The sequence below is a fragment of the Porites lutea genome, chromosome 12 (genome assembly GCF_958299795.1).
Source record: "Porites lutea chromosome 12, jaPorLute2.1, whole genome shotgun sequence".
Lineage (NCBI taxonomy): Eukaryota > Metazoa > Cnidaria > Anthozoa > Scleractinia > Poritidae > Porites > Porites lutea.
Window position 1 is genome coordinate 8301273 of NC_133212.1, and position 26747 is coordinate 8328019.

General features: G+C 39.1%; 1 protein-coding gene and 1 long non-coding RNA gene across 2 annotated transcripts; both read left to right on the top strand.

Annotated features, from left to right (window-relative positions):
• Window positions 1-248: 248 nt before the first annotated feature.
• Window positions 249-23111, top strand: LOC140953665 (protein sidekick-2-like). Its single transcript, XM_073403077.1, has 11 exons — window positions 249-588; window positions 2118-2435; window positions 3890-4186; window positions 6602-6904; window positions 9968-10267; window positions 10672-10965; window positions 17328-17621; window positions 18712-19005; window positions 19998-20297; window positions 22214-22507; window positions 23092-23111. The coding sequence occupies exons 1-11, from the start codon at window positions 249-251 to the stop codon at window positions 23109-23111; spliced, it is 3054 nt and encodes a 1017-aa protein (XP_073259178.1).
• A 717-nt stretch (window positions 23112-23828) lies between these two features.
• On the top strand, window positions 23829-26451 carry LOC140922010 (uncharacterized). The gene is made up of 3 exons (XR_012164053.1): window positions 23829-23944; window positions 24594-24823; window positions 26185-26451. It is a non-coding gene; the product is annotated as an uncharacterized lncRNA (long non-coding RNA).
• Window positions 26452-26747: the final 296 nt, after the last annotated feature.

The following is a 26747-nucleotide window of genomic DNA, read 5'->3' on the forward strand; positions in this document are numbered from 1 at the left end:
AAATATATGAGCTACATGTACTCGTTGGTTTTGTGGATCTTTTTGTAAGAACACCTCGACCAAGTATAAAATTAATTGAAACTGAAACTAAAATTCAAGAAAGTATATTGAGGGCATACATGTATATTTATCACGTCACTGAAATGAAGCTGTTTTTTGTTGAAACAGTTTTCCGAGGCTTTGAATTTCAGAGCTAAAAATTAAAAGTTAACATTTTAGCATTCCTAATTGTATTAATATGATGGAACATGTTACCGAGTCCAACATTTTTTTTTATCACAGTTGCTCCGGAAGTAACAATTGATGGTGGGGTACAACAGTTTGTGGTGGTGGGAAATAAAATGCAACTGACTTGTCATTATAACACATCGCTTCCAGCATCAGAAGTGAGTTGGGAAAAAGATGGAATTGTGATATCCAGGAATGGTTCTGTAGTGGTTGGAGCAAGAAGGAATATTACTCATTTCAATGACAGCACAGTACAGTTAACACTTATCCAAAGTATATTGAGTGATTCTGGGAATTATACCTGTGTTGTTACAAACAGAATTGAAAACTCATCCGCTACTGCATCAGTTATAATACAAGGTTAGTCAGAACAATTTATTTATTTTCCAAAAAGAGTTTTTATCTGCTCTTGCAAAGACATTTAGCAAACAAATTCCAGAACACAGAGAACATCGCGCAGAATACCCGGTCACATCCGGGGATTTAACAGGCTAAAGCCGCATTCGAGCCACGATTTGGTCTTTAAAATATAGCGGAATAATAAGACTGAAGCGACTTTGAGAGTTTTTTGTCTCTAATTGTGAGTTACTCGTAACCAAATCTCAATGGGTACCAGCGGAATATTAATATAAAAAAACATCAAATTCAAGATCTTACCTTCGATTAATGCCAGCTTATTGGATTTCACTGGGTTTTTCGCGCTAAAAACCAACCAAAAAATCGCCATTTTTGTATGGATTTTCACTTGCGTAGACTTTCGCGGAAAGATTACAACCAAAGTTTGCAGAAATCGCGAACGGTACCACCTGATATCGTGACATTAAAACCACCACAGTCTTTTAAACCAAAGAAAATGTGATAAAAAGTGTTTTTTTTGTTTTCCTTTGAATTTCACCTAAACCCGTGAGGGGTAGCCGGCGCGAAGAAAATTTCCAGAAAACGTCTTTAAAAGCCAAAAAAATTCTCCGCGTTTCGGCCGCCATCTTCTTTATTTTTTCAACTTGTTTCCAGTTCTCCTTGACCGTTTTGTTGTTTTTACCTCATGTATGCTTCATTTAGAAGTGTCACGGATAAAAATAGCAAAATACTAACCCCCACCTGGACGGGAAAATTTTTGTTGACCTCAATGGACCGGGAATTCTACCTGACGACAATTTCAAACAAATATTCAAGAATATTTCCTTTGAATCGCTCAAACTTCATCAGCAATGTCACGGAATGAGGTTGAGTTATAACCTCACTATTTTATTGGTATGAAATAAAGATACCACCCAAATGTGAGGTATCAAAGTCGCTGCGATACTCATCCACATTTGTTGCAAAAGGCTTGTCATCTGCGCCCTCCCCAATGTTGATTCACGCATTCACCATTTGCAAATAAATGTGAATCTCAACTTTGGGTGAGGAGAGAAGAAATGCTCAGCGACAACTGCGACTCATTCTTTATTTCACCAAAGTGAGATAAGTTGGTTGCGACGGCGTGACATTAGAAATCATCCGTTTCAGTCAATTGTTTCTACGAAAAATTTGATGACTATTGTGGTCATAAAATGCTGGTGAGAGCTTTTATATTACCATCTATCAAAATCACTTTTACTTTACGGTACTAAAAAAGAATAGCAGTTATATTCTTATTATTGATTAGACATATTTTGTCACTGCATTGTATACTCCCATGACCCCCTTACATTTTTTTGTCACTTTGTTGTAGTAATTAAGCCATGTTGCATATACAAGTTGCAAATAAGGAAGGTCTGTTAAAAGTATTGACCTCCAGATAAGTTCTACTATTGGCTGAGCACTTAAATAGGTGTTGTATAGACATGATAGGAGTCTCTTTAAAGTAAAAATTAATCATCAGTAACAGCAGCACTATTTTCTTTTTGTAGTGGTGCCAAGTCCACCTCAGAAAGTTGAAGTTATTGCTAAGACCTCACGAGTTGTGAACATCTCCTGGACACCTGGCTTCAATGGCAACAGTGATATTCTTAACTACACTGTAGAGATCAGTACAGATAATCAGACATTTGCACTAGCTACATGTCCAGGGCTATCAAGTAGTGGCTGTGTGGTATCAAGCTCCATCACAAATGCTTCTCTTCTAGGCCTTCATCCTGGAAGAACATATTATATTAGGGTGTTTGGTACTAACGTTGTTGGTTCCAGTACTGCTAGCTCAGTAATCACCACAACCACAGATGAAGAAGGTATAATGTTACATAAAATTTTTGTTGCTTCTTTAGCCTGAAAATCACCCAGCATTCTGCGAAGCCACAACCACTGGTTTCCCCCAAAATTACTCCAGAAATTCTATAATGATTGCAGGTCACTACCCAGATCTGGGTAGTACTTCTGATTGGCTGTGTCCTGAGGGAATTTGCTTCAGCCAAGCACTGAAGCACTTAACCCAGATCTGGATAGTGACAGGTCACTAGTATGGAGTTTCTGTGCTTGTTCCTCAAACAGCATTCCGCAGAGAAAACAGTGGTAGGTGTGGCACAGGGTTGTCAAAATGCGCTGGTGATCGTCGCTTTCGCCGCTACCTTGAGGTTTTCGCTGGCTGTAAATTGTTGGAGAAAAGCATAAAATCAAATATTAAAAAAGATGCAAAATAGAAAAAGAAAAAGAAATTGTTTTAATCACGCACTGAAAGTTCTATTTCATGACTTTTAATGTGTTTTGTGTAAATAAAAATATATGGACGTAACATGTACCAGGAAATGACATCTTAGAGAATAATGAAATGGAAAATTAAAAAAAAAAATGGGTTAATGATTTTCATTCAAAAACAGATACTTCTCTTGTTAGCATTGCTCTCCGGCTCAGGAGAGCCAATTTTAGCTAGCGCAAAAACCTCAAGTCCGTTTTGCTCAGGGGGGTTTCGCCTCCCGGACCCCCAACAGGGTGCCACCCCTGCTCCCCGCTGGGGGCCCGGGCGGCTCACAGACTCCACAGCTTGTAGGGAGCCTCTGGCCGCCAGTGCCGACTACTTTTTCTTATTCTCCTGCTACTTGAAATCTTGACAACCCTCAGAAAGTTGTTTTTTTTCAGGTTACTGTTTATATTGATGTTTTCTTGTTTTACAGTGTACGTGTAAATTTGTTGGTCTTTTGCTTAAAAATAATGTAAAGTACATTTTACTTTAAGGAACACACATAGGGTGCTTTCTATTGAACAAAAATTCCGGTTTGAAATTTAGATTGAAGCGCCCATAGATTTTGTTATGGTCACCACCTGAGAATGTTATAGTTCCTTAATTTAAAGAAACAGCTGTGCGGCTAATGTTTCATTGTAATACAGTGTACAGTGTACAGTCTCTGGAAGTTGATCAATCTGTCCGGTAATTGTCTTCAACGTTTAAGGGAATTGGCCAAACAGGAGCTAATTTAAGTTGGATATTGTCTGATGGATGTCCAGCTGCTATTTGCGGCTTTGATTTATACTACAATTAAAGCTCTTGTAATAGACACTCTTGACAAAACCCTGTATAAAATTTCTGTTCAAAAGAACCCATGCATTCCAGCAGCCAAGTCCAGTGAACTGTATGGATACTTTTTCTGCTGCTGTCCTTTACAGGGTTTTTAATTGCAATGTAGTTGTTTTCCATTATTTCAGAATATTTGTTATAATTTTTTGTATATTGGTGTTTTTGTTATTGTAGTACCAAATGCTCCCCCAGCTTATGTCATGGGAAACAATAAAACCTCTACCAGCATTTTTGTACAGTGGGATGAAGTTCCAGCAAACAATCAAAATGGCATTATAGTGAACTATACAGTCGCCTACACAGAGTTACCTAGTGGTAGTTTATTAGATGAGGTGGTGATTGCTCCAAAAAGAAATATTACATTGGTTCAGTTGAACAAATTTACCAACTACGGCATCACAGTGTTTGCGTCTACTTCTAAAGGAGGTGGCAGCAGAAGTGATCCCATTTTTGTCATTACAGACGAAGATAGTGAGTACAATTCTTGTGTTCATTAAATTTTACTGTAGCCATTTGAGTTCCTTATTTTACATCATGTATCAGCACTTTTATTTGTTCTTTTTTAATTAACGGAGTGAATTCGTATAACCTGTTTCTTATATGCTAATGAGGCACGTAATATTGTTTTGACCGGCTTTAGTACTCACGGGTGATTCACGTTGAAATGTACTGCACTTTTCCAAGACAAATGGTACATTTGTAAGTTATCTCAACCAAGAATTTTCCGTACGAGGCATATGTAGTACTTTGAAATATATTCAGCTTGTCTTTTAGATGTGGCTAAATGCAATTTAGACAAAGTTAACCTCGAAGCAATGCTGGTCAACAGTTTCCCCAGCTACACTAGGGGTGGCCCGATGCCTCTAGCAGGGGCACCTCCTGACTTATATACACAGTTGCTTGCTTGCAGTTCTTCGCAAAGTGTTGTTGCAATAGCTTGCTGTTTGCTTGCCATTTTGTGCTTTGGTTTTTTCCCATCCCTCCCTCCCTCTTGAGTTATGGGCCAGATAAGTATTGGTCAGTAAGTATTCCACTGAATTGTTCAGTGTGACAGTGCCTGGTGGGCGCCGCTCGCAGGGTTGCCATGGATACCTCCTCCTCATGCTAAAGCATTGCCCAGCTCCACCAACTTTGTAGGCACCAACGCCCAAGCTCATCTATTGGTGATGAGTTTAACTGATTTTTGTAGCTTTTCAGTTGCCACAGCCAGACTGAAATGGCAGCATCGGTTGTTTGACAATTTTCAGTTAGTCAGGAAAAATTATCGCGACATGCACATTCGTTGGGGAGAAACGTGGGTGAAACTCTGGCGTCCAGTGTAAAATTAGCATCTAACACGATTCCAACATTAATTAGGAATTTGTAGCAGTGGTTTCAGTTTGGGGCTTGCCTTCTCAATTGTTCATCTCATTAGCATTTAGTGATTTTCATTAGCATATAAAAAACGGGTTACATGAATTCACTCTATGAGGTGGGAAACACTGACATTATCTTGTGGAACTTGAGGTGGATATAGTGTGTGTAACTCTAGCCCACTGAAATTGTATAGTGCAAGGTTCTCAGTAAGTGCCAGCAACCAGCTAAAAACTGGACACTTTTGATTTCGAGCCACCTACTCTTTAGGGAAAAAGGGTATGGTGAGAGAGCAAGAGCCTTAAAATGCCTTCTGGCTTCAGCAATCGACTGCCAAGCCACCTTCTTTACTATCCTAGATGCCTACTTCAAACGTAATGAGAACCCTGAAAATTACATGTACCAGGCAAAACTGTCTGTCCCATTGTTCTCTTTCTCCAGGATAATCCTACTTGTATGTCCGTTTCAGTTATATTTTTAATGGCGCAAAAAATATTACAATCTCAATCTTTTTATACCTTGCTGCTTAATACAGAGGTGTTTCCAATACTGTCCTCTATCCGTGCACTATGTATTGAGTTGATCAAATAAACTAATTAGAAGAAACACGTCCACTTAAATACTACTTACATGGTACATGTACTTACATAATTACTTAGTATATAAGCCAGAGAAACCTCATCTTTCAACCCCCACTTTAATACACGTTGCCAACGCTTTGCTTAATATGGATTCTGCTTACCCTTTCGTTCTGTGATGCTAGGTTTTATTATTGCTCATTCTATAATAAGCTGACAATTGCCGACCATAGACCTGTCCCTTAGATGTTCAAAAGGTTTGTTAACACTATTCACCAGATAAATCTCTATCCACTGGATAGCGTATTTGTTTCCCTAATACTTATCCACTCAATAGTGATCTTTTTGGAGGTTAGTAATATTCAGCTTTTGAACAACTGAGGCCTGAACGTTTCTTCTACTCAGTTCTTACTCCACAGGACTGAAATGTCGTGGCTCAGTGAAATATGTTACATAACAAACCAGTAATAATCAAAGAAAGGCTCTCTCTCCTCTGCCAAGTTTGCGACAACATTGTAAGACTTTCACAAGGCGCGCGTCTTCGTCACCTGGTTGGGTCGCTCCGCAACCTTATTAATTAAAAGGCTCACTTTGCTCGCTTTAGTGTCACTAACGAATTTTTACCCTGTAGTACTGGGCCCATTTATTCAAAAGGTAAATAGCGCTATCCATCGGATAAATCACTATCCAGCGGATAAGTCATTAGGAAAACCGATTGCACTATCCACTAGATAGAGATTTATATTTACTGGATAGCGTTATCTACCTTTTGAACAACTAGGCCCTGATCAATAAAAAAGGAGTCGACTTGGTGCAAGTCTATGCCCTCTTTTCAATGCAAAATCTAGGGGGATGCCAGGTTTTTGCCCCAAGATCTTTTAATCAAAGATGGTTCAGCGGTTGTCCCAGTGATGCAAATAATTATTTTATTATTATTATTTTTAAACTTTTTCAGGGCCAAGCGCTCCTCCAGTCAACCTCTTGGCACGCAGCCTGAGTTCTACTAGCATTTTGGTACAATGGGGCGAAGTGCCGGATACTGATAAAAACGGAATTATACTGAGTTACACTATTAATTACCAAGCAACTCCTGAAGGCAATCCACAACAAAACCAGGTAGTGAACGCTTCAACGAGGGAAATAACGCTGACAAGACTCAAAAAGAATACAGCATATAAAATTGAGGTTTTCGCTAATACTTCAAAAGGAGGTGGAAAGAAGAGCGAACCTCCAATCACGGTGAAAACGGATGAAGACAGTAAGTATACCATAATATTGCAGTGGTTACTGTCAGGTTACTGCTGCAGCTTCACAGACGCTCTTTGCAGGTTTGCAATATTGCCCAAGTTTATACTGTTATGGAGAGAAAAAAAGTTCATCTATTAATGGCGTTGAACAATGCAGTCTTTCAACTGATTCACAGTCGTTTCGCCAACGTCCTGTTCGCTAACGCCTTAATATAAGTCATTTCACTTACGTGTTAGGTCGGTTCTCTTACTTCTTTCGTCTGATCTGTGGCTAAAAGAACGAGGCATATGCTTGTGAAACGTTGGTTTCGTTTCTTAGCGAAACGACCGGTCACCTTTCAGTTGAAGTATGATATCCGATTAACCGCACGAAGCCTATAAAACAAGACCATGCTTACATAGATGGCAATATGAGACAAGACTGGTTAACTGTTGCTAGCCCACAGCTTCAGATAAAAACGTAGAGGGCTTTAGTCAACATACAGTACCGCTCAAAAGTAAGTTACCAGTCGCGTCTTTAGGCCATCACGCGCTACGAGAATCGTGTCCTACGCTACAGGAATCGCGTAGCGCTCGACGAAAACCGCGTAGCTGGTGACGCGATTCGCGTCGCGCGAGAGGATGGTAACTTACTTTTGAGAGGTATTGTAGTTCTTATTTCTTTAGCCCAAAGTTTTTCTTTAATGATTCTGAGTGATCAGAATGTCTCCTACTCCTGGGAAAAAGTTAGGGTAACAGGAAGAGCGCTAATGCCATATCGTATTTCAGTAGGACTAGAAGTTCTCATTGAGGGAAGTGCTGCCGTTAGTTGCGATGCGAATAATAGGACAAAGAGAGTATGTAGAACAGTTGAACATATTAATTTTTGTTATTAACGCTTATAACTTAGACATGTTGGAATTATGAAACACTCAGAGCGAAATATAAAAAATGAACCGATCAAAATGACAAGTATGCTAACATTCAGATAACACGTTAAAGTTTCAATATGATTTTGTAATTCATTTAATAATTTTAATAATTCACTAAATTCTAAAACAACAGCTAAAAAACAGCTAAAACAGCTAAAACAACAGCTGTGCTGATAGGCTGTTTCCTCATCGAACAATCATCGTACACATGACTAGAAGAGTTGCGAACAAATAACGTAAAGGCCAAACCTTGTTTATTTACAGGTCAGGTAGATGTACAGCACATGCCGTTCACTTGTGCAACTTACAATTCTGATTCCCGAGATAACAATCTGTGTGGCAAAAGAATACTCCCTATAACTAGTAATAGTTGACACTACGGCTGCCCCCGCTCTGTATATAGTATTCTTGCTCCTTGTGTAGCTATAGCTCTTTGAAATGTACCGATTCATAATGAAGATGTTCACACATACTCCATACAATAGGTGAGATAAAAACAGGAAATAAAAGCAAGGTTCCATGCACAGTTTCGGTTCGATTTACACAGCTTTGGTCAAAAAATAATCATTCTCAGTTTTAAGAATAGTTTATTCTAAACCATAAGAAAAGATTTAATTGGAAGTTTAATTTTTCGCTATTTCTATTTCACTTTTTACATTTAGTTCATTTTATTTGCGGGAAAGTAAGCCTTAGAAATTAAAAGGACGTTTGATCAATTCACGCTCGCGCATTCTAGTCCTGTTTTAAACTTTAAGGCGGAAGGACATCTGTGAGCAGGGAATAAGTCTGCACAGAATTTGATGGTCGGCGAATTTCTGTAATCGTCTATCGTTCTGCTAGTGATAAGCTAACTGTTGAATCATTCACTCGTCTTGCTTGTTTTGGGCCGAGTCTTATTCCGGTCAAAGAGAGAGAAAGGTGTCTGGCAAGGTTCAGTTAAAGGTTTCCAATCAAAGATTTGTGAACTCGTGTCTGGCAAACTCACTTAGCGTTAAAATATACACTGTTCTACGCACCTTATATAACTTCATCTGCGCTTAACGAGTGTCTTTTGGTCCATAACTTTCATAACAACTGCTCCACAGAATGTCACTGATAACAAGTAACGCAAAGGAGTATGGAAGTGTGACTACACAATTAATGTCAAAAAATCTACCTAGTGAAAGCTGTTCCTTCGGGATTTTTTGTGTTTGACGTCATCCTAACCATTTCGTACTTGCGGGCGCAAACAATAGAAACGTCATCATTACCTACCGATTCTTCGTGGCCCCTGTTCAAGCAAATAGAGATTTTTTCTATATTGACTGTATGACTGTATATTTCAACTGTAAGTACTTTCCTTAATATACGCGCGAGTTACTAGAGTGCCTCCTCGGGATTTCGCCTTTTGGGCGAAATCCCTGCGGGGGCAACAACAACCTCATCTTTCAACCCCCCCCCCCCCTCCCCCCGCTTATGCATTTCCAACGCTTTGCTTAATATGGATTCTGCTTGTCCTTTCTTTCTTAATATTCACTATTCACCAGATAAATCTCTATCCACTAAATAGCACATTTGTTTCCCTAATTCTTATCCACTGAGTAGTGATCTTTTTGGAGGATAGTACCATTCAGCTTTTGAACAACTGAGGCCTGAACGCTTCTTCTACTCAGTTCTTACTCCACAGAACTGAAATGTCTTGGCTCAGTGAAATATGTTACATAACAAACCAGTAATAATCAAAGAAAGGCACTCTCTCCTATGGAAAGTTTGCGACGACATTGTAAGACTTTCACAAAACGCGCGTCTTCGTCGCCTGGTTGGGTCGCTTCCCAACCTTATAAAAGCTCACTTTGCTTGCTTCAGTGTCACTAACAAATTTTTACCCTGTAGTACTTGGCCCAGTTGTTCAAAAGGTAAATAGCGCTATCCATCGGATAAATTACTATCCGGGGGATAAGTCATTAGGAAAACCGATTGCACTATCCACTGGATAGAGATTTATATCCAGGCCCTGATCAATAAAAAAGGAGTCGACTTGGTGCAAGTCTATGCCCTTTTCTTCAATGCAAGATCTGGGGGGATGCCAGGTTTTTGTCCCAAGATCTTATAATCAAAGACGGTTGAGCGGTTGTCCCAGTGATGCAAATAATTCCTTTGTTATTTCCTTAAAACCTTTTTCAGGGCCAAGCGCTCCTCCAGTCTTCGTCTCGGCACGTAACCTGAGTTCTACCAGCATCTTGGTACAATGGGGCGAAGTGCTGGATACTCATAAAAACGGCATTATACTGAGTTACACTGTTAATTACCAAGCAAGTCCTGAAGGCAGTCTACAACAAAGCCAAGTAGTGAATGCTTCAACAAGGGAAGTAACGCTGACAGGACTCGATAAAAATACAGCATATGAAATTGAGATGTTCGCTAATACTTCAAAAGGAGGTGGAAAGAAGAGCGAACCAATCACGGTGAAAACGGATGAAGACAGTAAGTACAGCTGTATATCATTCCACAGGTTACTGCCGCTGCTTTAGTTATGGGAAAAGCCACAGACGCTCTTTGTAGGTTTGCAATATTACCCAAATTTATACTGTTATCTAGAGAAAAAAATTTGATCTATATAACAACCGTTTTAGGGGATGGAAATACAAACGAACCTCCAATCACGGTGCAAACGGACGAACACAGTAAGTATACCATTGCACAGGTTGCTGCTGCAGCTTTTATCGGGCCAGCCGCAGACGCTTTTTGTAGGTTTACAATATCACCCAAGTTTATACTGATATGGAGCGAGAAAATTACATCTACTGATGGTAAACTTGTTATAATGTGCCTCTTGCTTGCTTGTTCTTTACTTCAGTACCAAGATTAACTTTATACCTGTTTATCAGAACCGGAGGGTGCACCACGAAGCGTTAGTGGACGTAACACCAGTTCAACCAGTATTTCAGTATCGTGGGAAGAACTGCAAGCTGAGCTACGGAATGGTATCATTACTGGTTACACTATAAAGTACCAGTCACTGACAGAGAATGACAATGGATCTGTACAAGCTGGTCCTAAAGATCGTCAGGCCAACTTAACAGGACTGAAGGAGTTTGTTGACTACAATATTTCAGTGGTTGCGTTTACAGTGAAAGGAGATGGACCGCCTTCTGTTATTGTTGTTAGAACTGACCAAGATAGTAAGTGAAATAATTTACCTGTATTTTTCCTCTATGTTATGTTAGCGTACAATTATTATTCCAGTAGATTTCTATCGCATTATAATATCGAGCTGAAATAATGATGTGATTTTATGAACGTCTCCACCCAATCATCTGCTTTGCTTCATTTGAGAATTTGAGAAAGGTCTATATTGTTAATCAATTGTGGCCCTGAAAAAATTTGAACGAAAAAAAAAACTACGAATTTTTAAGAAAATGCTCTTTTCGTGAGAAGGACTCTTAAACGCTGACAAACGTCAACAAATAGCTAAAACTATAATTTGTATATTAATGCATTGCTCGAAATCGCGCGCATTTACAAGGCTCTAAAGCTTTTTGCTGACTTGCAAAGACCTATCTTTTATATATCCCCAAAATAAAGGGATAAATCTCATACTTTATTAGATATAATCATGTAAAGTTTGCTTCTCATTTTCGCATAAATTATGACCTAAATTTGGAAACCGCTTAATTTCTCGCATTGGGTCTTTGCGATTTTGGTGAAACTCTGTTCAACGCAAGGCACTAATACGCATTATATGTAGCCGAGAGATTTTCACGAAAAAATGCCGGCAACAGCAGAATTTCGATTCAGACCTCAAACAGGCGTGGCACTATAACCACGTGACATTTACTCCGATCGCCAAAAATTTTATGCTATATTGTAGATTGATCTATAATATGTTATCTATGCTATATGTTAGACTTACGATCAAAGTAAAGGTGCAGAGAGCTTTAAACTAGGATGGTACCCTCACAAAGTAACTGGGTCGAGTCACCTTAAACCTTTTTAAATAATCATAATCGTCATCATCATCATCATCATCATCTTCATCATCATCATCATCAATCACCATGATATTCACAGACCAGTTTTGTTAAGCCTGTCTACGAAATTTTCTAAGTACTTGTGTCCTTTATCCTTACACCCAAATAGATCTTCACCCCTGAAATTAAGTGCAGAATGTCGAAAAATTAAGATATAATGTATCTTAATCCTGCAGTTAAAGCAGTAACGTTAAAATTTGTTTATCAGGACCTGCTAGTGCACCCCAAAATGTGAGAGGACATAACACCAGTTCAACCAGCATTTCGGTATCGTGGGAAGAAGTGTCCGAATTTTTAAGTTAGTGTCCGAATTTTAAGGCGCTCTTTCCAGCGTTGTCAATGAATATTCGCTGACTGGTCTTTATCAAAACTTAAAAAAAAAACGTGGTAGGATTTATAGCAAAATAGATACCGTCGCGGCTTTCTCCTTTCTAAGCACTAGCCCTTCGTCAGGGGGAAGTATTTGAAAAACTAATTGGGTCATCCACTGGATAGTGTTACCCACCCTTCTGAACTGCTGTTATACTTCTTTCTGGTGTAGAATGGTTTTATCAAGTTTTTTGATAAGTCAATATTCCTCTTTAAAAGATTATTAAGCTTATGTTTTAAGCGCTGTCCTCCGTAACGCCCTCGAAACATCAGCTATTCAATGTTTTTACAGTGATAAACTGTCGTAGTCAACTCCTGTCAACTCCTTGTAATTGATTTTTTTTTCTCGGTCTATTAGCACTTCATTTTTTTATGAATAAATCTATCCATTTATTTACTTTCTTTTCTACCTAAGTGGCAAGAACAACTCATCACCTTAGTTAATGTATGTTTATCTTTACTTTCTTAGTTTCTGGAGCCGCTCCTTCCAGTGTAGGTTTTCCCTGTTCCCTATTGTTGAAACGGTGAACAGTGAAACAATGAAATCATTCCGTGTTAAATAGGAAAACTGACTGCTGCACCGGATAGAAGCCCAGCCAAGACACTATAAAGGGGACAGAGAGGGCATCCCCCATATACACCCTATTTCATAGGTAATTCGTCTCGAGTTGTTTTTAACACCACAGATCTCAAGGGGGATTAGACAACAGCCAATCACATAGCGCGAATGTGTTCCGCGTGGATGACCCACGCTGAGAGCCACGCGTCCTTCACGAAATGACGCAGAACAAAGTGGGGGAAGACGTGGAGAGCGATTTAGCTATTCCTTTTGTCGACGAAAACGACTACAGCGAGATTTCTGCGAAAGCTGTGTCAGCGAAACCGAAATTAAAAAAGAATCGCCCTTCCTCTCTTGTATAGAGCTAACAGTAAAGAAGGGAAATCCTTAACACACTGAATATTCTCTCAGGATCTTTTATAATTTACAGTTTGAAGAGAGCAATTTCTGGTTTTATGTTTATTTTTTTCAGTCTTTATAGCGATTATTCCTACCCACTTACTTTGTCAATTGCAGGCGAACCCCCCTAAAGCTGAATTTCAAGGGACCATATTCAAGCTCAGAAAGAGAAATAAAATTTCGTCGTTGCTTATTTACGTCCTCCATAAAACGCGAAATTAGGCATTTTCACGTCGTAGTCGTGCAAAAACGGGAAAGAAATGAGCAAAAAAGTGTGTTGCACGTGCGAAGTTGTTGTTTTGCTAATTAAACCTATTGTTTTTTTGACGTTCTAGTTGTCGTCCGCGTCGTTGGATCTTAAACTCCCTAAATTGTACAAACGACCGGTTTCAATAGACCGGCGAAATTTCTCATTTTATTAAAGCACTGAGGTTACGACAACTTCGAGTTAAACTGATTTCACGGGTTGTCAAAGAGTCCAGCGATTCCTTTTTCCCAGGTGAGCGCCGACTCATTTCGCTTCAATATTCAGGGAGACAATCAAAAGGAAGGGAGGGGTGTCTCAGGCGTGTCTTGATGGTCAATTGACAGCTGTCAAAACAGGATAGCCACTAACCAGTATCCCATGACCATATCGCGGGCTCATGTGTCAACTCATTGAGGTGACGTGATTTATTTGGAAGCTGTCCGCTGACCAGTTAATTATTTTACTAGATCGCGATCAATGTTCAGTCTCATACTTTCTAGCTAGTTTGGGATCGGAGCACAGGAAAACTGATACACATATTGGACATCAATGTTGTGATCAATTGACAGCTGTCAAAACAACGTATCCGCTGACCAGTATCACTTGAATCTATCGCGGGCTCAGGTGTCGACCCATCGAGGTCAAGTATTTTTTGAAGTTATCCGTTGACAAGGTACTGATTTTCAAATGATCGCAGGTTCAAGTTTAATTTTTTTTAAAATTCATATGAAATATGTTGTGTTTATGTGCCGCACAATTAAAACTTTGATTTCAAACTGACCTCGGACGCGAAAATTCAGCCAGCTGCCACAGGCAGGGAAGACAGCTGCTTTTGACTTTTCTCTCCATGTTCACGCGTTGGTCACGCCCTACGTCCAATTTTTATGCTCTGATTGGTCAAAATTTGACAGGTGAGTTCATGCGGAAAATTTATGCAGCATCTTGAATCTTGTTTACTTTGACAGCTGAAGCTGACAGAGTTTTGTGTCAAATTGTGATGTTTTTAACTTTCTTTTTCCACTGGATGTACAAAATGAAATTCAGCTGCTATCAGGAGTCTTCTGTTATTCACGGCTAGTTTGTTTATTGGGTTTTTGGTTGAGTCAAAGTCGGAAATCCGATTTCGGATGGCATCGTTTTCGTTTTCACCTCGTTTAATGCGTAAGAGGGTTGCAAAGTCTGACGCGATACTGGCCTTACTTGATACCTTTCAGGAGCTGCATCTCGAGTGGTAAGCCTGAGTAATTATTGTATTTGATGTTTGTTTTTTATTCCTAATTTAATGAAGTCGAACGTAGTTTATGCGGCTATTTTGTTTACGCACGTTTGTAAGATTTGAGACAATGATCTGACCGAGTTTCAGGTTTGTTATAAGCTTACAGATCTTTAAAAAGCCTTTAGACATTTTCTCACCGCAAATAGAAAGAAAACGTTTCAAAGAATATTTAGTTATAATTCTGGCTGTAAAAGAAAGGTTTGAGCGATTTTCTTGCCTCGAGTTCGTCTTTGAAAAAAGCAAACACCGGGAAGCCGGCTTAAAACATAAACTTCAGCTTTAAGTTCGAAGACTCAGGATTTTTAGAGACACTTCAATACTTGTCTTCCTGAATGAAAATTGTCGTCTCTGTATATGTTTCACCGAATTATATTTCTTTTATTGATTGTTAATAGTCTCTCTTGTAATTTTAATCGCTGTGCCGATTGTTTTCAGTCGTTCGTGAACAACGCTTCCCGAAGTACTCAAAATGCCGCGCGTTAAACCGTTTTAAAATAAAAAATAAACATAATAAATTCTTTATCATGTAAGTAAATGTAAATGTCGCGATTGAGAGGACAAACATACATGTCCTCTTTACATAGCTTTCTGCAGTGGGCTCGGTGGCTTGGAGCGTAACTCTGTTAATGTTCATTCAAACACTCGCCACTGATAGCACTGCAAAAGTCAGAACCGGCTGGTCGTATAGATGATTTTGATAATTTTTTTTAACGGTTTAGATAAAGCCCACGCGTGCTTCGATCGTCCTGAATATTTCATGATAGCAATTTGTATCGCAGTATTGTGAAATACTGCATTCTGTCGTCCGAGGTCTGTATGATAAAAACAGTGCCTCATAGTAATGTTTCACCTCAGAGGTGATGTATAAATAATATAAAAGGTTGGTTTACACGCACCCAGATTTGTTGGGATGATTTTGTAAAGTAAACTTGTCGAACGCAAAAAATTCGGCCGGAATTTTTTTCCAGGCCTAATTAATCTGCGGTGATCAAGAGCCATTATGGCTTTTAATAAATGTGATCGAAGATGATTGCCAGTTTTTGGGTGTACTTATGAGGCTATCAACTTGATGTGAGATTTGGTTCACTCTTGGGCTGTTTGCAAATTATTTTTTGTAAAATCACTCAGCCTTTCCCTGAAAAGTCACATGAATGTGCTCTAAAGTTAACTGAATTGTGGAATACAAGTTTATTGTTTGATTTAAATTATAAATTTATTAATGGGAGCCTCGCTTTTAGCCCTGGCTAAATCTATATATTACAAATGCACACACTTAGGTACTGCAAAGACAGTGAAGCAGAAAAATGTAACAAGTTCCAAGTAAAGTTCTTTGGTCGATAATGTAATAAAGATGATATCGCATCTGCTGCCCGTCAGGAAAAAACCCCCTTAACTAAGGAGGAAACCTGAACCCTCCCGAAAGCATAGCCTGCGAAAACATCCGTTTCTCCTCGCTCTTCGCCGCTGGGGACGTTTCGCGAGGAGGAACGTCTGCGACTCAGCGACAAATTCCATACTGATGACGCAAATCAACAAATACTTTTTTTTTTTTTTTTTTCACTTCTCAGTAAAAGATCTCGTTAAATTTAGTAAAAACAGTGACGATACGGGACCTTCATAGGTCCCGTAAATTTACGTGCTATTTTTCCCGTAAAAAAGTTTTATGCAACACCCGCAATTTCTGTTGCATAAACGACACTTAAGTGAACACTTACGAAAATCGTAAGTGCAACCACTTAAGTGAATTCCCTGAGTGGACCACTTAAGTGATTTCATGTAACTGACTCAAGTTACGAGTGCACGTACGTGTACCCGTAGTTGTTACGGATGTTTTATGCAACCGGGCCCAGGATTGTATGTACCACGTGAAGCGAAAATAAGGCCTGTTCTCAGCTTAGTTACAATAGCTTATTTGCAACCGGTCTTAAAAACTTAAAAGTATCAAATTTAGTGGCTGTATATTTGAACAGCATGACAGGCAGAAACCGCTATTCATAAATAAAAATGATGATTTGTACATTACAATCATGTGAGTGCATTCGAATTACCTAATGCGCGCGTCTTGGTCAGTGCTCTACTGACCTCAAAATTAAGAGCCATACCATAAATGAATAAATAGTAGTGTCCAATGAAAGTGCTATTTTTGACTTAGTGCCTAAAAATTACGTCACAAAGTGTTGAAATCCCGGGAAAACTAAACAATTTTCTATTAAATAAAGGAATAGAAAGAGAAAGAGATTACCTGAAACTAAATAATCATAATCGTCATCAACATCATTATCATCATCATCTTCATCATCATCAACATCATCAATCACCATGATATTCACGGACCAATTTCGTTAAGCCTGTCAACGAAATTTTCTAAATACTTGTGCTTTTTATACTTGCACCCAAATAGATCTTTACCCCTTAAATTAAGTGCAGAATTTCGAAAAATTAATACATAATGTATCTTTATCTTGCAGTTAAAGCAGTAACGTTTAAGTTTTTTTTTATCAGAGCCTGCTGTGCACCCCAAAATGTAAGAGGACATAACACCAGTTTGTTCAGTAAACAAAATAGAAAAAAAGAAAAGTAAAATCCCGCCAATATTATAGTGTGCCTCCTGCTTGCTTGTTCTTTACTTTAGTACCAAGATTAACTTTATACTTGTTTATCAGAACCGGATGGAAAGCCACAAAACGCTAGTGGACGTAACACCAGTTCAACCAGCATTTCAGTATCGTGGGAAGAAGTGCAAGCTGAGCTGCGGAATGGTATCATTACTGGTTACACTATAACGTACCAGTCACAGACAGAAAATGACAATGGAATTGTAGAAGCTGGTCCTAATGATCGTCAGGCCAACCTGACAGGACTGCAGGAGTTTGTTAATTACACTATTTTCGTGTTTGCATTTACAGTAAAAGGAAGAGGACCGCCTTCTGTTCTTGTTGTTAGAACAGACCAAGATAGTAAGTGGCTTAATTTATTTTTCCTTTTTTCCATTAACGAAGAGTTAGTGTTGTACAGTTGAGTGTAAAACAAAATTTGATGGGCTTTTCAATGGCGATTTTCCATATCAAATTGTACTGTCCATCAACATCATCGTTTAGGGATTTGTCGTTTCGCCATTTGACTGACTAGAAACTATAATTTTATCTGCGTTTCCATATCAACCCGGTGATCCCATTACCAGTTTTGTCTTTCGTTTTTTTTTTTTTTTTGCTGCATGTAACATACTTCGGATTCCAGAATACAGCAAATATTTGCATGGGGAGTTTGAAAATCCAAGTTCCGTTGTGAAGGAATCTGGAATCCATGCCAGTGCCTGGAATCCGGAATCCATGGCCTAGAATCCAAAATTTAACACTATCTTAGATTACCTTATTTGGGGCGATTTTTAAATCTTGTTCCTTGTGGGGAATGTCAGAAGAGTAATCAATCTTTTCTCAAAGGATATGGGCCGCCTTCTCTTACTATTGTTACAACAGACCAAGATAGTAAGTCAAGTCAGTTTTACAACTTACCTCATTCGGACAAGCTGTAACCAGCATCTGCTAGCCCAAGATTAATTTTAACTAGCCCGAAAATTTTTTGGATGACCCTTCCTTCGAATAAAAGCCAATAGACCTTCTTACCGATACGGCGGCCATATTGAATTAACTCGATTTAAGGAGTATTATAGGATGCCCAGGGGGCATAAGCATATTTCGTTTGTATTTTCGAGCGCTTTTCGGGACATTTTTTCGTAACGTTTTCTTAGAATAAGATTGTAATGGGAAAAAAGATCCTTGTGCAATGTTTTGATGTAATAATGATCGCCTTTTTCCCGAGAAGTATACAGTGAAAGACCATATTTCTAATACTAAACTAGAAAAAGGCGAGTACATTCAGTTTGAGATAAATTTATCGTGATTCCTGCTAATCATACTTACAGTACAAGATACCTTAATAGCATTACAACACAGTTTAATTAAGTTGAACAAGAACAGCTACATAAAATACGTAATATAAAATGATAAAATAGTGAATCGTACACTTATCAATTTATTATATCCTTAGGACCCCATTCTCCCCCTCAAAATGTATCAGAAAACAACACAACTTCCACCAGTATCTTTGTAAAATGGAATGATGTTGCTTCCGAGGACCAAAATGGTATTATAATAAGCTATACGGTCAGGTATCGGGCAGTCGGTGCGGAAGGACCTTTTAATACTACGACAGTTATTCCAAAAGAGGCGAACCTAACAGGCCTTATAAAGGATGAGTCTTACAATATCAGTGTTTTGGCGACTACTAGCAAAGGGGATGGACCTTACAGCGATCCGAAAATATTTGCTACAAATAAAGACCGTAAGTATCTTCTGTGAAAGGTTTGAACCCAGGAGTCATTTCATAATTTGTTTGAGTCTGATCGTCCGGGTGAACGTAGTCCTGAATAGGACTGTTGTTGCTGACAGTGACTGACGTTTCGACAACCTGTGTGGTAGTCATCTTCAGAGTCGAGATGACTACCGCACAGGTTGTCGAAACGTCAGTCACTGTCAACAACAACAGTCCTATTCAGGACTACGTTCACCCGGATAATCATACTCAACCAACTTAGTAAGTATTTACCAGCAGGAAATGACCATTCCACGGTTTTTTCTTTCTACGTTTGACTGGGACCACCGAAAATCCGTCAACACGGCTAAAAAGAACTCTCCTGTCAATATTAGTAAACACGCCTAGTTTTAAACCAAGAGCCTGTTTTCAACTATGTGAGCAATATCTTCGCTCGCTTTTAACGTATCACTTTTAAACTTGGTTTGTTTCCTCATTTTAAGCCGCTCTTTCCAGCTTTGTAAATAAATATTCGCTCACTGGTCTTTATCAAAACTTGAAAAAGAAAGTGGTAGGATCTACAGCAAGATAAATACTATCGCGGCTTTCTTCTTTCTAAGCCCTTCGTCGAGGGGAAGTTTTTGGAAAACTAATTGCGCCATCCACTGGATAGCGTTATCCACCCTTCTGAACAACTGGGGCCTGCTGTTATACTTCCTTATTGTATAAAAACAGTTTTATCAAGTGAGTCGATAAGTCAATATTCCTCTTTAAAAGGTTAAAAAGCTTATGTTTTAAGCGCTGTCCTCCGTAACGCCCTCGAAACATCAGCTTTCCAATGTGATAAACGGTCGTGGTCAACTCCTGTCAACTCCTTGTAATTGATTTTTTTTCCTCAGTCTATTAGCATTTCATTTTTTTTTTTAAGGATAAATCTCTCCATTTATTTACTTTCTTTTCTACCTAAGTGGCAAGAACAACTCATCACCTTAGTTAATTTATGTTTATCTTTACTTTCTTAGTTCCTGGAGCCGCTCCTTCCAATGTCAGAGCGAACTTCGTAAACTCAACTTCAATTTTAGTGGAGTGGGATGAAGTTCCTGAAGACAAGCAGCATGGCACAATACAGTACTACACTGTTATCTGGAAGAAGGTACAAGGGGGAAGTTCACAGGAAACAGAAGATGTTGCTGCTTCCAGGCAGCAATTTGGGTTGACAAATCTTCTTAAGTATACTAATTACAGTATACAAGTATTAGCTGCTACGAGAATAGGCAAAGGACCAGCCAGCATCGCAATTGTTGAAAGAACAGATGAAGACAGTAAGTAAATAGGATAAAGAAATCAGTGCGTTATTGACCAAGAAATTGGTCAAGATGGCTGGATATTGGCCAAGTTTTTTATTGCGTTTTTATTGACCTCTACTTGGTCTCGGCCAATAAAAACGCCAAAAAAGAACGCTCGGGTAGCCAATCAGAACGCAGGATTCGCTTTATCTTGCTCGCTTGCGGATTCAGCCATATAACCAAGCAAGAAGTAATTTTATTTTATTTTATTTTATTTTTAAGCGGGAGAGATTGGTGAACACCTAACCTCCCATTAAAAATTTTTATTGCGGGCGGCAAGAGGAGCCTGCAATCCAAGTTGTTATTACGCATGCGTCGCATGTACGTAGCCAGCATTTGTTTGGACTCCCACTAAGAATGTATGGAATGCACAGGACGCTCTTTGATCACTTGCGTTTGGACTACTGTCACTCGTAATCTGATCACGCGTGTTTTGACCATTTGTCACGTGAAACGTACGCAAAGCACAGCCCGGGAGCAAAAGCGTTTTGACTTTCGATCGTTGTCGCCTGCACTCCGTAACCTTTGGTTATTACTAGACAAGTACTTTATACTATCTTCATTAGTTTTAGTTCTACTAAGTTAGCAACAAGGTGTCGAGTTTAACTGTCTTTCTACGGCCTCATTTCGTTAAATCGTTAATTATAACTGCATAATTACTGCCAGTGTCAGAAAATGACATTTGAATAGTTACGTGTAAAGATATTTTTATTAGACAAGAAACTTTACTCCACTTTGTCTTTCTTCACCTAGTTGTAAAAATGGGTACTGGCGACATACTGCTTCAGGAAGGTGGGGTAGCCCTTAGATGGACTAGCATCCCGTCCAGGGGGGTAGCAGTACTTCTACAAATGCTTCATGCTAAGGAAACCGGGATAAGCTTCGGTCGTTTGGGCCTTTGGCTCGTGTGCGCTATTACCTTTACCTCATATAAGTAAAACTACAGAGGTGGCACTTATTGCATTTAGATGTTTATACGGTGGAACCTCGATTTAACGAAGTGCCAAGGGACTGTGGAAATTTGTACGTTATATCTAGGCTTCCTTATATCGTAAATCTCGATTTAACGAATTTTTGGGGAAGAAAGCAAAATGTTCGTTATATTGAGTTTTAGTATAATTACATTGATGATTATCGAAAATAGAGCGCTAGACTAGCAGTTTTCAAAATAGCGGCCAGATTTGTTGATGTTTCTGAGTCGGAAATTGATCAATAATTTTATTTTCTCGAATAATCAACAATGACTATTCGCCGATATTCATGTCGCTTTCGGCGACTAATTGTTAAATAGTCAATCATTATTTCAAACGCCCAGCATTTCTGGATATAAACAGTTTCTGTAGTAAACATTTGTATACGAAGCTATTATCTCAGTTAAGAGCTGTACATAGCTACGGCACCAGAAACACAAGGGCAGGCAAACAAAACTGCTTAAAACTACCATAGACATAAATTTTACCCACGTTGATCTGTTTGGCATTCATATTAAGCTATCTTTCGGTCACATGTTGACATTTATTCCTTATATCGAGGTATATTTACGTTTGCGTTTCTGGATTGTGTTCGTTATAACGAGGATTTCGTTAAATCGAGGTTCTGTTCCTTACATTTTATTGCAATTTTGGCCGGGCTGAAGAAAATCGTTCGTTGGACCGAGGACTTCGTTTTGTAGAGGTTCGTTATATTGAGGTTCCACTGTATGAGGTAAACCAGCTGTGTTAGCTCGGCTGGCCTGCTTTACCGGGCTGACTCATGCCTTGTTTTCTTGTAATATGTTGTCGTGGTATTTATATAAGAAGGCGGGCTGCCTTGCTCAGTGCTGAGATCCCGGTTCGACCGGTCTAGCCCACCACTCATTAACAGGCCCCTAAAACCACGTAATCTGTTTACAGTACCTTCAGCTGCTCCTGGATTGTTTAGTGCAGAAGCAATAAACAGCACCAGCGTTCTTCTGAAATGGCAACCTGTTCCTCCCGAGTCCAGGAATGGCATTATTACGCATTACACCATACACTTCAGGGACGTGGAGAAAACAAAAAATAACTCAGTGGAAGTCAAAGCACCAGCTGAAAGTGCAACTGTTAATGGGTTGAGGCAGAAGGCAAAATATAAGTTTTGGATGGTGGCTGGAACTTCAAAGGGTGATGGACGACGACCTAGTGCAACTAAAACGGCTACAACTGACGGTAAACAAAACAATACGTTTATTGGTATTGCGCACCAGATTACTACTACTACCACTACCACTATTATTATTATTATTATTATTATTATTATTATTATTATTGTTGATGTTTCCTGGAATTTCTCTGACAAGCTTCTCTGAACCTTTATTAATCACCTCTAACACACCTACAACCACTGGAATTATTTCTCTCTTCATCTGCCACATTCTGGTAATTTCGATTCCCAGATCTCTATACTTGGAAAGATTTTTGGAAATTATTATTATTATCATTTTATATATTTATTTATTTTTTCTTCAAGACGCACTTGGGAGCGCACGTTGCAGATCGAATTATTGCGAGCTTAAGCAAAGACGTTTCTGAGCGACGCACGTCAACCGAAAGTCGACTTTTTGCATTCATGGGCAGTGTTTTTGCCCAAAATAATTGGCAAGATCGTCTCTATAAGAATAAGACACCCGGCGATACAAATTTGGTAAGCGTCAAGGCATATTAAAAGAAGTTCCTCACTTCTGGTTGACGTGAGTGGCTCATAAAAACCTTTGCTCAAACTTCCATATTATTCTGAACTGTTCGGTTTTAAGAAAAGGAAAAGGCATTTTGAAGTCTTGAAAACCTTTTGGAGCAAAGGCGAGAACCAAAAACAAGGTCGTATCATGCACTTGTGTCTTCGGCGTCGGCACTGCTGTCACTACTGCTCTACCTTTCCTTGCTGCTAAGTGGCGAAAGGTGTTTTTATAGAGCTAGAACGCCTTGGTAGTGTCACTTTTAAAACGCCTTCCAGGTGCTCCTTTTAAGCCTTTTAAAGGATTTGGATCGATCCACTGATTGTTTTCTATAACACATCGTCCACAAAAAATAGTTCTGAAATATGTTTGTAGAAATTAATCGTTATGATAAGAAAAAATAATGCGAGAACTCTCACTCCCAACATGAGGCTCACTTTACAACAGTCAAAATATCAATAACTTTTAGTTAAGTGAAAAAAAAAAGGTGTTGGTCTTGGTTCTGTCGTTGTTGCTGTTTCTTTTCTTTTCTTTTCATATATATTTTTTCTCTTTTGGGAGACATCGACTTCCCGGCCTTCCTTTAGAAAAATGAACTTGGGAGAACTCAGAAGTGGCTTATTTGTTGTATTTCTCACGCCGCATTGTCAATATGAATTTAGTCAAGTATATAGAAATCATGAAATAACCATGACTATCCAGTGAAGCGTGTTTTTTGGTCATTAACTGCTCTTGTTGATGTTCTCAACTTGAGTGCTTATGAATGAAGAAAAATGGATTAATTCTACACTTCTAAGTAAGTAAATTTATTTTGTTTGTTTTTTTTAGCCGTGCCGACCGAACCACCGCCTCAAGATGATGCCATCGGAACAAATGAAGTTAAAGTGCCGTTCGTAAACAAGGAAACTTTAAGCAGTGGCAAAAAAGTTAAGTAAGTCCGCTATGTACTTTGCTTTACTCTAGAACTGATCCATCCAGTTTCATTTTATTAAATAAATGAAGTGAATGAAGTGGTTTTTTTATATCTTTGAGAAGCCCAAAAGGGAAAACGTCTATTTGTGCAAATTTATGAGCCGTTAAAAAGATTTCTGCAGTCATTCCTCAGACGTCATTTCGTAGAGAAACCATAGAAGTGGCGTCGCAAAGTGTGGGCTGTTTTGTCGTGCTAATAATTCGCGAGTCACAGTGCACTATGACGTAGCTTTTGCGATGTTGCCTACTTAGAAACTTTGTCGTTAAACAGTTTCAGAGCTAACTTTCATGTGATCCCGAAGGAACCGCTTTCGGGGGAATAATTCCATCGATATCTAACTGTACATGATATTAGAGAGGTTAAGCATCACGTTTACGTCAAACGCCAAACGAGAATTTGTACCACGAGACCGAGTTTCCCCTTTGTTTGTGGCCTACCGTTTATATTTCTACAAATAAATAGTAGTTTCACGCAATTTTTTATCCATGACAATTTTCTGAGCTGTTTTTATCTGGTCATTTTCTATTTTGAGAAATTCTCAACTTGAATCTGACGTTTGCCGTTTGCCGTATACGTGAAGCTTAAACACTCTATTACTTTTCTATAGCTATTTTCAGATAATTGTCACACCATTAAAAGAAAAAGATGATCCGGGAAACACTGCGGATGCAAAATACGAAACAGTCGGCCTGACTTACAAAGATCGAGAGGAAGGAAAGCCTTACATTACAGCCGAGTTTCTAAAGGGTCTGTTCACAACAGAATTCCCAGTTGGAGACGGGAAGTACTACTCTCGAAATGGTGTAACCGACTCTAAAAGGAAACGCAGAGCTGTCGGTAAGTTGGCTCTAAACCTTGGGGTCACTCTCTTATTTGGCGTAGAGGGGTATGTGACACGAACGAAACAGGGCATGGTTTTCGTGTTTATAGGGAGTTTACGCAACGACGACGACAACGACAACGTCAAATAAAATATCGAATTTATGAGCAAAACAACAGCTCTGCACGTGCATCACGCTTTTTAGTACATTTCTTTGACGTCTGCTGCACGACTACGACGTGAAACCTCCCAATGCGAAGTTTTGTGGAGGATGTGGACATACGGCGACAGATTTTTATTTCTCTATTTGAACATGGATAAAGCATTACATTTGACGAATTGAACGGTTCGAAATAGACGCATAAGTATAAAAGGGCTCAAATTCATTTTTTAGTGATGTTTTCACTCCCGTTTTCGTCGTTGTTGCTTAAGCTCGCTATTGTGTCTTGAACAGCGTCTAAAATTTCACTTTTAGGCTACGTTCACACTCTACCTGATAAAGCTTCTTTTCACACATAAGAACGATTATGGCGGTGCGATTTATGTGACGCTGCGAAGCTGCGTCGCGAAGATCTCTAAAAGGGAGAGTCACATATCGGATAGGTGTTTACACTATGCTGGATAGCTTTAATAAAACTTTTACACGTATAATTTACAAGTGTATCCATTATTTTAGAGTCTGAAAACAATAGCTACACTTGTAATTACACGTGTAAAATTTTATTCAATGGACCCCCGGTATAGTGTGACCATAACCTTAGTGTCGTGAATAAGGTATCGTTCTGTAACGAATGCCTTGAACAAGGTTGAATATGATAGGGAATACGATAGGGAGCGATCTATATGCATGGTGATATCTGTTTTTACAAGTCCAAAATGCATTCACACTCGAAATTGAAGAAACCAAGGAGATTTTTTTTTATAAATAAAGTATATTTGGGCTATGCAAAAAAGTCTCTTGTCCAACAAGGAAGCGAAATAAGCTGGTTTTGTTTTAACCAGGATCAAGGTTTGAAGGCCTCGTCGACACATCCCCGAACCAATCTTCTTTTTTTAGTTCCCTACCCACTCCTCCTCCGGGCTCAAAACAAAAGGCTTGGCTGGGATAACGCAGTTACAGGCAATTAGCAATACCTGCATTTTGTGAATTGATTTCTGCATTGATCAACCGTTACTGTATTCCCACTGTGAAACTGTCGACTCATTGCCTTTACAATCTCAACTTTGCTACTAAAAAAATCTCCCTAAAATTCCGGCTAAATAAAAAGTGCTCGGTGGGTATGCTTAGAGCCCATCTGCGAGATATTCTCATGGTAAGAGTTAAAACACAGAACAATGGTTCTCTAACTGTGACGTTTTCTTTGTTTTGCTTCACTAGTTGTGAAGTATCTAAACGGAAAGCTTGACGATGATACCAAGTACGCTGTATTTCAGCGTTCTTTTCATACTGTTGATGATTACGAGAACGAAGGGTTTATCATATTCACCACCAACAAGGACAACACGGTCGCTGTTGTAGCAGGGGTGGTTGTTCCGCTCATTGTGGTTGCTGTTATTGTAGTGGTAGTCGTCCTCTATATTCGTCGAAGAAACAGGGACAAAGCTGCTGAGGGTGAACACGTGCCTATGAATTCCAAGCCATCAGGAATTGGTAAGTTGTTCTTTAGAAAGGTCGCCAAAACGTTTTTCGGGATCCGAGATTTTCCTTATTTAAAGAACGGGATCCCGGACCGGATTCTGATTTTAAGCGAAATCGGGCGAGATTTGAGATTGAAATTATACACCGGAGGTGGGATGTCGAAACTGAATAACCATCGGGATTACGATTATTATTAGACTCGCACCAAATCGACCTCTTTTTGTCACTAATACGGGGTAAACATTTGTCACTAATTCTAAAGCAAGCGAAGCGAGGTTAATCAGTTCGCGAAGAGGTGAGGG

Coding starts and splice junctions, on each gene's coding strand:
- LOC140953665 (XM_073403077.1), top strand. CDS start 249: ATGTTACCGAGTCCAACATTTTTTTTTATCACAGTTGCTCCGGAAGTA. Junction 19,006..19,997: donor ATTTGCTACAAATAAAGACC/GTAAGTATCTTC, acceptor TTACTTTCTTAG/TTCCTGGAGCCGCTCCTTCC. Junction 20,298..22,213: donor TGAAAGAACAGATGAAGACA/GTAAGTAAATAG, acceptor ATCTGTTTACAG/TACCTTCAGCTGCTCCTGGA.